Source organism: Streptopelia decaocto (assembly GCF_964273445.1).
Source record: "Streptopelia decaocto genome assembly, chromosome: 1".
Lineage (NCBI taxonomy): Eukaryota > Metazoa > Chordata > Aves > Columbiformes > Columbidae > Streptopelia > Streptopelia decaocto.
In genome coordinates, this window is record NC_138663.1 from 90,144,220 (window position 1) to 90,158,394 (window position 14,175).

The window sequence follows — 14,175 nt, forward strand, 5'->3', positions numbered from 1 at the left end:
ACACATAGCTAGTCCAATAACTTGCCCCCCAATACAGCAAAAAATGACTGCTGGGAGACAAAATGCAAGAAAGTGCCACTTAATATGCCCTCCAGCTTTCCTAAAATCATAGAAGTAAACCTTGTCAATTCTCCTGCTCAAATGTATTTGCTTTGGATGTGATTGTAACTGCTTTAAGCCCTCATTTTCTTCCCTCTCCAACCAAGCCAACCTGCTCATCATCTAGTGTTGCTTCTGCCTCTCCTACAATTCTTGACTCTCCTAAAACTTTCAGTAGAAAGAAACAAAACAGTTCCCTTCACAAAGGCGGAGGGTGCTGCACCAGCGCACTGTGCTGCAGATCAAGAAGCAGCAGCAACAAAGGGAGCAAGGTGACCCAGGAGGGCTGAGCTTCCCCCTGGGCTTGCTCCAGCGAGAGCAGAGAAGATGCCTCAAAAGGAGTGAGTGACCACTCTGCTGGCCGCGTAGCACCAGCTGTCACAGAATCACAGAATGTTAGGGACTCAGAGGGACCTCAAAAGACCATTTAGTCTAATCCCCCTGCCAGAGCAGGAACACCTAGATGAGGTTACACAGGAATGTGTCCAGGCAGGTTTTGAATGTCTCCAGAGAAAGACTGCACAACCCCCCTGGGCAGCCTGTTCCAGTGCTCTGTCACCTTCACTGGGAAGAAGTTTCTTCTCAAATTTAAGTGAAAGCTCCGATGTTTCAGTTTGCATCCACCACCCTTTGTCCTGTCATTGGTTGTCACCGAGAAGAGTCTGGCTCCATCCTCGTGACACTCACCCTTTACATATTTATAAACATTAATGAGGTCACTCCTCAGTCTCCTCCAAGCTAAAGAGACCCAGTTCCAAAGGAATGGGGCTTTTCTTATGGATCTTACATTCTTTTGAAGGTGAAACTTATAATGTTTGTGTTCTTATATGGGCTTCTCTGTACCTAGGCCTAAACTTCATCTTCCTGGAAAGCGGGCTGTCAGGGTCCAAATACATTTTGGAGACTGAAGGCACACAACAGCTGGACTCTTTGAAAAATACTTAGCCCAAGCAACAATTTGCAGCCTGAAATTATCTTTTTTACACCAGAATCAGGCATTTGCATGCTGTCCTCTCTTCCTAAAGGTATCATCTTTGCAACACCCTGTCACCTAATTTGAGTTAGACATATGGGCTATTAGAGATCAACTGGGATTATGGCATTTCTAAGTTCTGCCTGCACCACTGTTGCTACTGCAAAATTTCACACATCCCTTCATGCCTGGTCCTGCTTTATTCATCATAACAATGACCAATTAAATAGTGTAAGTCAGTTCCAGGTATTCCAACAAAAATTACCTTTTCTTTTCCAAAACAAGTCTAAACAACGTTTTCATTAAAATCCACTATGGCAGATCAAATGTACTTTCTCATCCATCATCAGCAATAGCAGTTGTATACCTGAAGCAAGCAAGATGCTGGGAGGGAGAGCTGCCTTGTAGAACTGACTGAAACTCAGTCCATTTTGAGCTTTAAGTTAACATTTTCAAAGTGCTGAAAGGATTTTGAAAGCCTCAGTCTCCAAGAAAGTGAATACAACTTTGACACATAGGTCACTTAGCCACTGTTAGCCTTACTCCATTTCAGACAGACTAAAGGTATCATGTAAAGAGCGAAAGGGAGACTTCTTGTTTTCCTTTTAATACAGGGATCAATGGAGGATGTGCTTTCTTAGAAACCTTTGTATACTCTCCTTGTGTTATAGTCCATTTCAGAAATAGCAATTTTGCCACCTTCTTTTCTTTAACAATAACACCACCACCACCACAAAAATAAGCAACAACAAAACCAACAAAAACAAACACACAAACACTAAAACCAAACTTTGGAAGGTCTAAGATTTTTAAGACATTTCTTCCTAGCACAGCTTGTTTGGTTGTTGTGGTTTTTTTTTTTTCTTCCAAATGTTCTGCTTATTCAAAATACATAGAAGAAAACAATCCAACAGGTTCAATAAAACAAAAAGAAACCCCAAACAAATCGTACCCCAGTGTGTTTAATCAGCCTTCACTTCCTTATCTCTGATCCCATGAACCTAAACACACTCTATCTGTAAGTATCTTTCAGGCAGAAGAGTCTAAACTAAAAGGATCTGTTTGTGTGTATATCTGTGTGCAGTGGGAAGCTTTTTTTTTTTCTATTATTTCTTTGAAAAAAAACACTGTTCAGACCATTTTTCATAGAAACACAGATATTTCCGTCTGGTATCCAAGAAAGCCTATCTAGTCCAAACTTGAATCTCTGCAAAGAGTCCCTGTCAAACACTCCAGAGGAAAGTGTGGATCCATTCAGTAGAGCTGGCAAAGAACAACTCTGCCCCACGACATGTCTTCTTCCACACAGGTGTCCAAGAGACTGTCCAGTGTATGAAGTTAAAACAACTCGTCCAAAATTGATCACCTGTAATAATAATTCTGTCTGTTCTCAGTCCCAGCTTATTACACCCTCATTCGCAGAAATGCAGGGTGAAAACGAGCTTCCAGTTTAAGCAGACATAGGATTCCAACTTCATGAACTTGGAGTTTCCCAACTTTTAATGATAGAGATCTTGCTGCTTGCGTAGCATGAGAGGCTCCGTATCTACAAATTTAGGCAAATCAGACCATAGAAAGGGGACAAACACAGCTGTTCAGAGTTCTGTTTGGTCCTGAGACTCTTCATTTTAAGACACTTATTCAGGTTTTCTGTCACCTGAAAACATCTGGAAATATCTGACAAACTGGCATTCCAGTCATTATGATAGTTATCTTAATTTTCTTTCCACTTGTTCCAAATACTTGGTGTACCCTACAGTATTCTGGATCCACCACCAGGGAAATTTGGGGATCAAAATCCATCTTATGCATACTTTTCTATGTACCACTATGTGTAATATTAATTTCAATTGTAGCCCCTGTGTGCTGCTTGAACTATAGTAATTACATCTAGCATAAAGTCTGATAATTTTATTTTTCTCTTTAGCTGAACCTATCTCTTCTCCTGTTCTTTCTCAGACATCCCTTCTTATCAGAACTAGTATCCATTTCTCCCTTCCAAAAAACCACTGTTTCTGTCAAACAACTCCAAAAGCCACAAAATATTGCATTCCTTTAATCAGCTCACCAGCCTTCAAAGAGTGAACTTCAATAATGTTCCCTATTGACATTCCCTGCCTCTGCAACCCCACAACTGTAAAGGCTTTCCAAAACACCTCTTCTGCATTGGGAGCCAATTTGTATATTGCAATTTCAAGAAAAAGAAAACATGCCCTTAGTGATTCTTGGGTCAAACATCAATAATTTTAAAAAAAGCAGCCGCGTATCTCAGACTAAAGAAAAACTAAGTTTAGAAGTTAAAGCTTTTTGCATTCTGCAAAAAGAAAATGTAAGGGAGATGGGCTTTTCTCAGAAGCCCAGACATTTGCTTTTTCACAGTATCACAGAATCACAGAATGTTTGGGATTGGAAGGGACCTCAGAAGATCACTAGTCCAATCCCCCTGCCAGAGCAGGTGAGGTCACCCAGGAACATGTCCAGGTGGCCTAAGAAAGAACATTTTCTACCTTTTTTTGTTTAACAAATTTCACTTATTTTAATCTTTGACATCTCTGGAGTTCACAGTGTACTGCCAGCTGCCACAGTGACATCTGCTAGGGTGGGCAGAAATAATTGGCAGAGTCCTGACAGCTGCTGTAGCTTGCAAGACTGCCTTTTAGAGGAGGACATGCAGCAGTTGTTTTTCTCATTCTCACCCTCTGCTATTAAAGCATTTTACATTCACAGCAAAAATAACAAATCCTCTCATTAGAAAGTAGCCTCATAATTTAAAAAATAAATTCCAAGGTGAGTCAGGTTCTGGAAATTGGTGGAGTCAGCCAGACCTTTACTAAGTAAACAAATGCTACTGGGCCCAGCTTGACTCTTGTCACTCTAAAATCTGTGTGGCTCAAATGTATCCGTGAATTTGTCCTCACATCATTTCTATAAGTAAAACACATAATTCTTGGTAGACAGATGTAAAAATGAGACCTGGAGACTTTGAGAACAAAACAGAAAATGTGCTTCAATAAGTCTTAACTCTGTTTTCAGATAAGTCAGTAGGAATTTTTTATTTTGGCAGCAGAGTTACGCCTACACTAAGGGCTTCTGAAAATCAGATCAGAAGCAAATTGCCCAAAAGAGATTAACAGCAAAACTAGCAACTGACCTCTGACCTCCTAAACTTCAGGCTAGTGCTACTGCCACAACATCATCCTCACCACAAAGCCATACTAGTGGCTTATAGATGCTTTACAATGAATGATGTTACAGTGCACACTTCAGCACTTGCTACATTGCTCTACATGAAACTGTATTCAGCACTTTTTCTTTTCAGCACTTGAGTTCAAGGTCTGCATTCTCCTGAGAACCACATAGGAATATAAATCTCAGCCAACAGTTCAAGTCAACTTTGTATCTATAATTAAAAACAAAAAGGCTACTTAGCAAAAACAAACAAACCTCTGAAAATACCAAGATGGTGAAAAACAGACAACCAAAACCAGTTAATTCATAAGTTTCTCAGGTAACTACTGTTTTCCAAGAGTGGATGTAAGAGACTGGATGCAAGTGGACTGCCTGTACATTTAGACGATGCTAATGTCCTTCAGAAGGTTGGTGTTTGTTCAATTACTGTGTCACCCCAACACAGCACAGCTACTAAAATCAACACATTCATAAAGAGATACTCTTCAACGTCATGCCGCCAACTAAAGGAAAGAGTACTTCAACAAGCTGGATAAACCCTTGCATACATCCAGTCAAGGAAAGAGTCCATAAGTCTTTGCATAATCCAATCCCAGGATCTGTGACTGCAGCAAGTACTAAGTGGAAGAGTGTATTGTAGAGTAAGGAGAGGTGATCCATCAGCTGTTGTGCTGAATTATTTAGTCTCTACTGGCACATAACTCACAACTACATTCTAAGAGCTTTAGTTAAACTGCAAACTTCCCATTTGAGTCCTCTACAAACCCTGTTCTCTCATTAAGCTGGGAGCGTGACTGGTCTCCAGCATATATAATATTATTGTGAAGAAAAGAAGCTTCTTGAGTGAAGACATCAGACTGTCAAGCAATTCCATTTTCAGTATGCACATGCTGAACGCTGCTATGAATCCAGATCTTTCAATGCATAATCAGCAGGGTTTACAGCTACAAAAATACGGCTCATACATTGTACTTTTTTTTCAAATAAGGTCAAGGATGGTGGGTTCCGGAGGGAACAGACACCATACCACTGTTTAAAATGTTTGTCAATAACAACTCTAGCTAAAATATCCAAAGAATCAATAATTAATTTTTTTCCTTGTTGTTTGTACCTTGCTAATTGAGTGGGTTGCCATTGAAACAGATGCTTTCCAAAAGAGACCTTTCTTAGCCTCTGGTGCTGCAGACTGCTGTGTAATGTACTAACCCACTGATCCATGCTGCCTTCAATTTTCTTTGATGCTTCCTATTTTTCAAATGCTGAAGCACAATATTAACCTTGCAAGTGTAACATCTATTTCTAACATAGTTACCTCCTGCAATTCATTTGGGCAAATCTTCCAAAGACAGAACTTTACACAAGGAGACCTTCTGTGTGCATGCAGTGTCTAAAATAAATAAAAAAATAGATAAATAAATGTCAACTTTTAAGTCTCGTTTTGAAGACAGATCACGTTATCCCATCAGCTGGAGACTACATCAATGGTTGTGACTTAGTCGCTTTATAAAACATTCTCCAAACCTTGGATGAGAGGCACGTTATACACGAAGAATAGTGTGTACAGGAAATATACATTGTATATCTACAAAATGGGCCATATCCCACAGCCATTAAAATTGATGGGAGTTTTGCCATTCACTTCAATGGGACCAGCAGCAGTATATAAAGATGAATTGGCTATAAGTGCACACACTGGCGCTTTATGGGCGTGACAATATAAAAGACCTGTGTGAAGTAATGAAATGAATTATAACAGTGCTGGGGATGTCAATCTTCCTTCTTCTACCTTCAGTGGCTGTATCAGGAACATTAAACAGTTCCCTGGTTAGCCATAGAATCATAAAAATTACAGATTAAAAAAAGTGCTATTAAGTCTACTTCCTGCCAACACAAAATTATGCCTGCTTGTACCTTTTCTAATCCTCTGTGCAGTCTAGTTTTACACTACTCAAATGTTCTGGCATTTTCTCCTCCTTGTAAAGAATTATTCTATCAGCTACTTAATCACACACTCAGCAAAGCTAGATTTTTACTATAAAATAAATCAACAAAGCAAAAAAAAACTCTATCAAAACCATAATATATATCTCTGAATTTCCTCTTATCATCTTAGTTCACTTTGGGACAATTAGAAAAACACTTTTTGAGAACTCTGTCAGTTACAGATTTCCCTGCTTTTCATAGCCCACCACAACCAAATGCAGGAAGTCGCAGCTGTTCCTGGTGTGGTATTGAACACCAGCAGGCAGGGACACGAACTGATCATTTATTTCTCTGAATTTCAAGTATCATAATTCCAGAACTGCATTCCAGTGGATACAAGAAAACTGAAATCTTTGAGGTGAAGTTTTAGCAGTTTATGGCAGGCATACTGGAGACTTACCAAAGCAAGGAACTGGAACTAGCGATACGGGAGACCCTTTTCAATATGTTCACAATGCACACACAACACCAAACCCCTTGATACAGGCAGTCCTTACTTGTCAGCCAGACTGAATGAGGAGTTTGGGGGCACAGTTATTTCTGGGCAAAATCTAATCAAAAGTTCGGTCTAGAAACCATCATTTAATTCTCAGTAATACACACATGCTTGTCTTACTGTTCTCAACAAGGCAGAAATCATTTAAAAAATGAACCTACCATTCTGTTGTTACTTTAATGTTGCTCCATCTACTCCCTACTGTGCATTACACTTCTGGGCTTTACCCTGTTTTAGTCATGGCAGAGCACCAGCCTCCTTCCTCTTTTAGGGTAGGACATTTAATAAGCACTGAGAACGTTAAGAAAAAAGGCAGGAAAGTGCATCTAAAATATATGCTACATTTTTATGTGCCTTCAGATCAAGGGATCCTGAACAGGTTAAGATGCTGCAAGGAGAGCTACTCAGAGACAGAAGCATTGCTTTGTTAGTCTGTGCTGTACTAAAGTACATCAGAAGATGGTCTGAAAGGCATTCATTCATTCCAGAGTCCCACTGAAGCAAGACACTGGCCTCTAGAGATCTCCCTAGTAGCAAAGAAAGTTCCTGGAGACAAAGGGAGCATCAGGAGGGGTCATCTCAGGGCCCACACCTGACACGTCTTACACCATGATGGCACAAGTGGCTGAGACACAGCAACAGGTAACACAAACCTCGCTTGGATCATTGTGGGAGCTGCTCTGACACTGCATGTAAATGAACTTCTTGCCTATTTTGACTGCTCTGTTTGATTAGCCTTGTCAGAAGTCAGGCCAGGCCAAACAGATATGGTCAGCACAGATGAAAGCCATACATCAGTGAAGCTGCATTTTGGAAAGAACAAGCTTAAGAATATCATTAATCAGCTGAAGCACCAGACTCAGTCAAATTTGGGTAGCTGTGCTGCCTTCTAGTGCTTCTATCCGCTTCAACAGTTCTGCAACCTTTGCAGCACTTCTTACTATAGAATTACTACCTGTGGTTTCAGGGTAGCAGATCCATTTCCCTTGAGACTGTGAAGGATTACATCACCACGGCACAACAATAAGTGACCACGATACTGCCACATCCATATGACCATCACAAAGCGAAACAGCGAGAAAACATTTATGTAAATGACTACCTTAAACATAGCTGTAGGGAGTGGAAATTCTTCAATGAAATACAAAGACTGGCAGAAGAGCCAGCTTTATGTTCCATCCCTTTCTCTCAAGACTAGATGCGACTTTTTGATCAGGACATTTTATTTTGGTACCACCTGAAACACATTTTTTAAATGTGCCATGGGAGCTCTATGATGTTTGCCCATGTTGAAAACCATGTACAACTGCTAAGAAAATAAAACCTTCCAAGGCCATTAGAACTTGACCTCAAATCTTGGGAGGCAACCAGGAAGATCAGCCAATGAAAGCTTTTGCTGACAAATGTTTCATGATTGCTACGATCTGTCTTAGAAAAAACCCTATTTTTAGTAAAAAATCAGGCAGTGGGCACAGAGCAGCACCATCTAAAAGCTAAGACTAGCGACTGCAGATGCCCTGTGCTCTCTAATCCAACTTTGACAAACTGATAACTGAGAACCTGAAGTTTGACTTTTACCTGGCAGTTACGTGACTACCAGTATATGCTGTTCAAGTTTCCCCTGGAAGAAAGACTCTCATTTGTAGCCAATGTCGCATAAAGTTGAATCACCCTATCGGTAAGCCATATTCTACTACAAAACAGACTATTTAAGCCAGATCAGAATCTCAGAATTTCCTCCCACCAAATCAATTTTTTCTGATAGGAACACTGCACCAATACAGACATTCATTTTGCAAGAAACAGGTAGCAATACTCCATTTAAATACACACAGCTAAACACCCTGCAAATATAAAGCAAGCCTCCCACAATTTTCACGATAGATGTCCTCAAAAGACATTTTTCTCCTAAGATAGCCAAAGGAACTAAGGGGATCCTCCCATCCCAGCACAGGGAACTTGGCTCTCCCCGAAAGGATCCCTCCTCTCCCAACGCCCAGACACTCACAGACCTTTGCCTGTGCAGGGTGCAGCACCGCTGCTCTTCCATGCTGAAAGCCGTGGAATCTCCAGCATTTCACATTTTCTTCCACTGCTGTAGTCTTGATCTTTCCAGTTTTACCCCTCTCTCAGTGTGCTTCCCCTTCTCTTTGCACACCTTGCTAAGAAAGCCAAGAGTTCGTTAGTCCCCTAGTTGACTGTAACAGTCCACGGCCATTGGTGTGTAATCTGTTTTTCCACTCTATTCCACAGCGGAGAATGCTTTTGACAAGCTGTAATTGAATTGTGTCAGATGTCACTGAATAAAGGGTAAAATGTGGCAAATGCTGAAGCTGCCTTTATATAAGGCTTTCACTTCTTATTGTGCCCCCTTCCCTGAAACTAACAGGGAAATTACTTTTTGTATGTTTGAGAAGGGAATGGCAGAAAAACACAATAGTATTTGAGCTCCAGTTATATCTGCTGCCTCTGAGGGATACTGGCATTGATGTGTGCTATACATATGATTGTGAGTAGTTGCACAAACACTCTTGATTGCCCTCATTAGAGATAACGAAGATTGCTCTGGTGACTCCACAATCCAACAAAAATGGTCATTTTCTTGCCTTCATCTTGCTCATTGCCTAATCCCATGGGCTGCAATTCCCTCTAAGATAGCGAGGCTGCCTTGTTCGCTGCCCCATTTCTATCAGAGAAGGCAGGACATAGTAAAGAATTCAATTAAAAAATCCCTGGAAAAAAAAGTATAAAAAGGGAAAATGTTGCAGCCTTGTCCTGCAGGTGAGCAGAAGTCATCTTGGGACATCAGAAATACCCAAGAGGTACCTGAACGGACACAAAACCTTTTCAATAAGTACCCTTGGGTGGAAGCTGCTTCCCCACACCTGCAAACCTTGTCCCTTACCTCTACAGGCATGCCTCCCACCCCTTCTGCTTTTCCCTTCCCCACCCCGCTCCCTCCACATGTGCTTTTCAAATCCCTGTCATCAGCCAGAACCCATCAACACAAAAGAACTCCACAGTGATCTGGATTAGCGTTCATCTGCACCAAAGCAAAATAAATACCATTTATTAATCTGCCTAATTTTTTCCCTCCCTTTTTGATGTTTGATGTATTTTCAGGCTAGTTGAAAAGAAATTCCAGGCGATCAGCAAAGGGTGATGCAGAACTCAGTGCAGCTTTTACTTATCAGGAGGCCCTGCTGCATAATTTAGGTCTAATGTAATGCAGTTCACAGGGACTTGCCCATACACTGAGACTGAGCACAGTTCAAAGTTTCCTTTGTTCTTTCTCTGATCACCTAGCCCGCATTCTCCTCAACCATTCAGTTTAACCACGTATTTCAATTCCATTCCTGAGAAAGTTACATTGTTGGCTTTCCATTTCAATTTCCACAGGGCAAATAAAACTGACGGAAAGCGTTTTGACAAAGGTATTGTTATTTCATCCAGTAGCCTGAGATGACTTCAAATCTGGATATAACATTTAATGTTTCTGGGACAGATGCTGTTAGGTCTTTTCATAGTAACACAATATCATCTGCATACATTAGTAACTTCTGTGCCTCAAGTTGCGTACGCTTTATATCCTCTTAAGTTTTCAGAGACACTGCTGACAATTTAATACCACAGGGGCACCTCAAACACTTTTCATCACAAACCAGGAGAAAGGATAACCATGGAAGATCATTCACCAAAGGGACAGAGTACCTTATAGATTTATTTCCTTCAGCGAAAGGTGCAGCAGCAAGAAGGCAAACTGCCCAACCCATCTTCCTCGTAGTCACAGAAACCTGAAGAAACAAAGCTGCCGCTCAAAACCAGCACCTGCTTTTAGGCAACTAAGATTTTCTCCAGTTCAGGTAACGTGCTTCTGCGTGCTCCCCTCTCACTGCTCTAGATTCTATGGACAGGACCTTCCCAGCAGCCACATGCTCAGAGTGGGGACAAACGTTGAGTGCTCTGTGACCACAGGTGTGCGGACAGAGAACTGCTGTGAACACAGAGTTGAGGCTCATCAGTGTAACAAGGTGAGCAGAGAGTAAAGGCATTGGAAAGTCAACCGAATTTTTCAGACACAAAAGGCAGCTCAGTCACAGTTGTAACAAGTATTTCTGAGCTCACAGCAACAGAATCACTGGAGAATTTCATGTAGAACTACTGCATGTCCAGCACTGTAACACAGAGCTCCTTATAGAAGACCTCAGGCAATTAACTTTATTCCTGCCTTTGTTAACAAGGTGCATAATCACCCATTTGGTGTTTTTTTCCCAGTATTCACAAATTTATATTCTTTTGTATTCAGAACAAAAGTCCCAAACAAATCTGCACTAACAAATTGTGTTTGCTATTATAAAAACCTTATAGTTACATGTATACACAGAGATGTAGTACACACAAAATATAGGAAATATACATATGCAGACAGTCTCTCACACACACACATTTCCACATAAGCAACTCATCCACCAGAAAAAAAAAAAAAAAGTCCCTTAAAACACCATTCCTTAAAAACAACTATTGTAAGTTTCGATCAGAGAAAGGACTCCTCTTTCCTTGGAGAGGGATGAAAAGCCTTCATTCTACTTCAAGATAAACATTCAACCTAATAAATACACCGTTACGTGATCCACTCATAGGCATAATTCAAGCACTGACAGATCAGAAGTTTATATATGCATATGCCGGAACAGATGCACATATGTCTATATATTTATCTATAGCATTGTGTAGCAGAAATGAGGACACCTATAAACAACATCAGTAGATGTTCTCACTGGGACTCTTTCCATACACACCACAGATCAGATATCATGAATTCACATAACATTTTTTAACTCTGGATAAGCCACTTCTCCAGATTGTGTGTTTTGCTTGTCATGAGTGTAATTATGTAACAAAACTCTCTGAATACTGTGCTATTATTGTGGTTATTAATCATTCTGCTTCTGTTTCAAATATGTGCTCTAGAGACTGCTGGATGTACTGCATTATGCCAAAAAGCGAGTACCAAAGCTAAACACATCTAAATCTACTGTTTTAATGATGTTTCATCGTAATTGTATTTCAATTGTATTTTTGTAAGCTCAAAAATAGGTTTAAAAAAAAAAAGCTGGTGTCGATCCAGCTGCTGACCTTTGCAACTGTAAACAAAAGACAGTTTTTAACCAGTAAACAACTTGGCAAATAGGAAATCTGCTTTGCCAGTGCCTGAAACAGTCAGCGCTTAAGATGACAGACTCTGCATGCATACAAATCAGTTTTTACACGAAAACAGACTTCTAGATGTGTCTGAGAAAGAATGCAAGATTTCCATGACTTCAGACAATTGAAACCATTTATTTTAAAATATACTGCACTAAAACCAAATTAGTAATTAAAAAGTAAAAACAAAGAACCGTGCAAAAAGCCCTGCTGCATTATGCCTCTATCTAGGAGGCAAATCCATTTAAGAGCATCACCTTGAAAATGATACGAAGCTCCCTTGACTTCATAAGAACTTCACATAGGCCCACAAGTCTGCATCAAAAGGCACATCCAGTATTTTAAGCTACACTAGGTGTCAGCTTCCTTTTTATTAGGCAGCAGCTGACACAAAACTGCAATGCTCTAAATTCAGTTGCCTTGGACTTGTTCATATACACATACTACATTAGAAATAAATATTAATTTATCACATATCTCTTATAAAAAACTAACAGGCATCGGATGGACTAAATTTTCTTTAATTTAGCTACATACATTGGACCCCACGCTCTCCCTTTCTCTGGGAGAACCAGAAGTTCATGCTGTTGTGTGCCAGTAAGAAAAGTGAATTCCTGAGAAAGGGCTTTGGCCATTTCACTTATGTCTACAGGCATAACATTACTGCAGGAGTGCAGAATGAGATTTATCACATCGCTGTTTTCTGCCTTTGAGAGTGTGCATGTCGAATAGACCAGAGATCCACCAGGACGCAATGCTTTAATAGCAGACCTGCAAATAACAACAACAAAAAAAATCAACATAAGCCGTGACATACCGAGGGGAAGGGGGAACATGCAAGACTTATAAATCTAGAGTTATAAATAGGTATACATATATATGTGAAAAATAACATAATGAAACCATCTTAACAGCCTGTAATTGACAGCTCAGGAAACTAGCTGGTACGCATTTTGCTTTCTCATTTCTTAATGTATTCACAGTTAACTAAAGTTATTTTTTTGTACAAAACTGACTAGTAGAAAGCAGCGTCCATTCAGAGTTGCAGAATATACTTCAAACATTTATATGCGCAGCATAACTGTGAAAATGCTGCAACTGTGCATACAAAATGAGTTACAGCACATCAAAAGTGCTAGTTAGATATCACACCTAGCTAGCTGCTTGCGTGAAAAAATACCAGAATGTACAGTTGCAGTAACAGCCTGAACTAATAACTGGGCTGTACCTTTAAAACATTTCTGCAAATTCTGCAACTTCCTCAGCAGGTAAGGGGACTCAGAGGTTTCACTGAGCTACTGATTTCCTAAGGAAATATGACTTCTTGATGGATCATGCTGTCTGTAAACATGCCCTTCACCTATTAACCTGTTGACAATTTTTTACTAAACACAGGCAAAATAGCGGCTTAAGATTTCATGTTTCCTGAAAGCTTTATGACTGCTAGTGGATGAACAGAAGAGATTCTTTTTTACTTCCTCACTGAAAAAGAGTTGAACAGACTGTTTACTTTCCATTAAAGCAAATCTGCAAGGTCTTTTTTCAGACAGATAAAATATAACCTGTGAAAGTATAGAAATGAGATACACAATCCACATTCACTAACTGCAAATTAAAGTACTAAGGAGAAAAGCCCCAAACCTTGCACCGCAGAACAGCGTTCTTCAAATCTGGTGCCATCACCTAACTAAAAGATAAAGCTACACTAAAAGTTCATTTGCTATTAAAATGGTCTATTAAGGTAATCCCTTTTAATCATAAGCTTTGGAGCCTTCAAGGACATAATGGCTCAAAGACTGAGTTGTAACCTAGTATTCAAACAGTTCACCTCACTGCTTCTGGAGAACAGATAGTATTGGGTTGAAGCAAATACCACATCAAAATAGAACTGTTCCCTACAAAGCACTTATTTTGTTTAAAAACAAGAGAATCTGAGCAGGTGAATGCTGTTACTCAGCTTGTGACTATCAGAGAGACAACAAGGCAGGCACTCAGGGGACTGTAAGTGGGTCACTGGGAACGTGGCAGGTGCACGAGGGCAGAGCAGATCCTGGAAGCACAGACTCATGGAGCGCAATGACACACACAGTCATGCTGCGTGGAAAGACACCGAGTAATCTTAGATTGGTAGAAATTACTGACCATACTCTATTGAGCCTCCCCCAAAAATCTACAGGGAAAAATTAAAAGGAAGAAAAAAAACCAAAAAACCCACAAACCCATATCCTCA

The 14,175-nt window shown here is 40.2% G+C and overlaps 1 protein-coding gene across 2 annotated transcripts in view; it reads right to left on the reverse strand.

Annotated features, from left to right (window-relative positions):
- The window catches only part of NSUN3 (NOP2/Sun RNA methyltransferase 3), a 53,974-nt gene that overhangs the window by 17,772 nt on the left and 22,027 nt on the right, over positions 1-14,175 (reverse strand). The window contains exon 6 of one of the 2 annotated variants that reach the window (XM_082062091.1): positions 12,017-12,716. The exons of the other annotated variant lie outside the window; for it this stretch is intronic. Within the exon in view, the coding sequence (XP_081918217.1) occupies positions 12,455-12,716 (262 nt within the window). The 3' untranslated portion in view covers positions 12,017-12,454. Of the gene's footprint in view, positions 1-12,016; positions 12,717-14,175 lie in introns of those variants that run through there. 2 annotated transcript variants of the gene reach the window in all.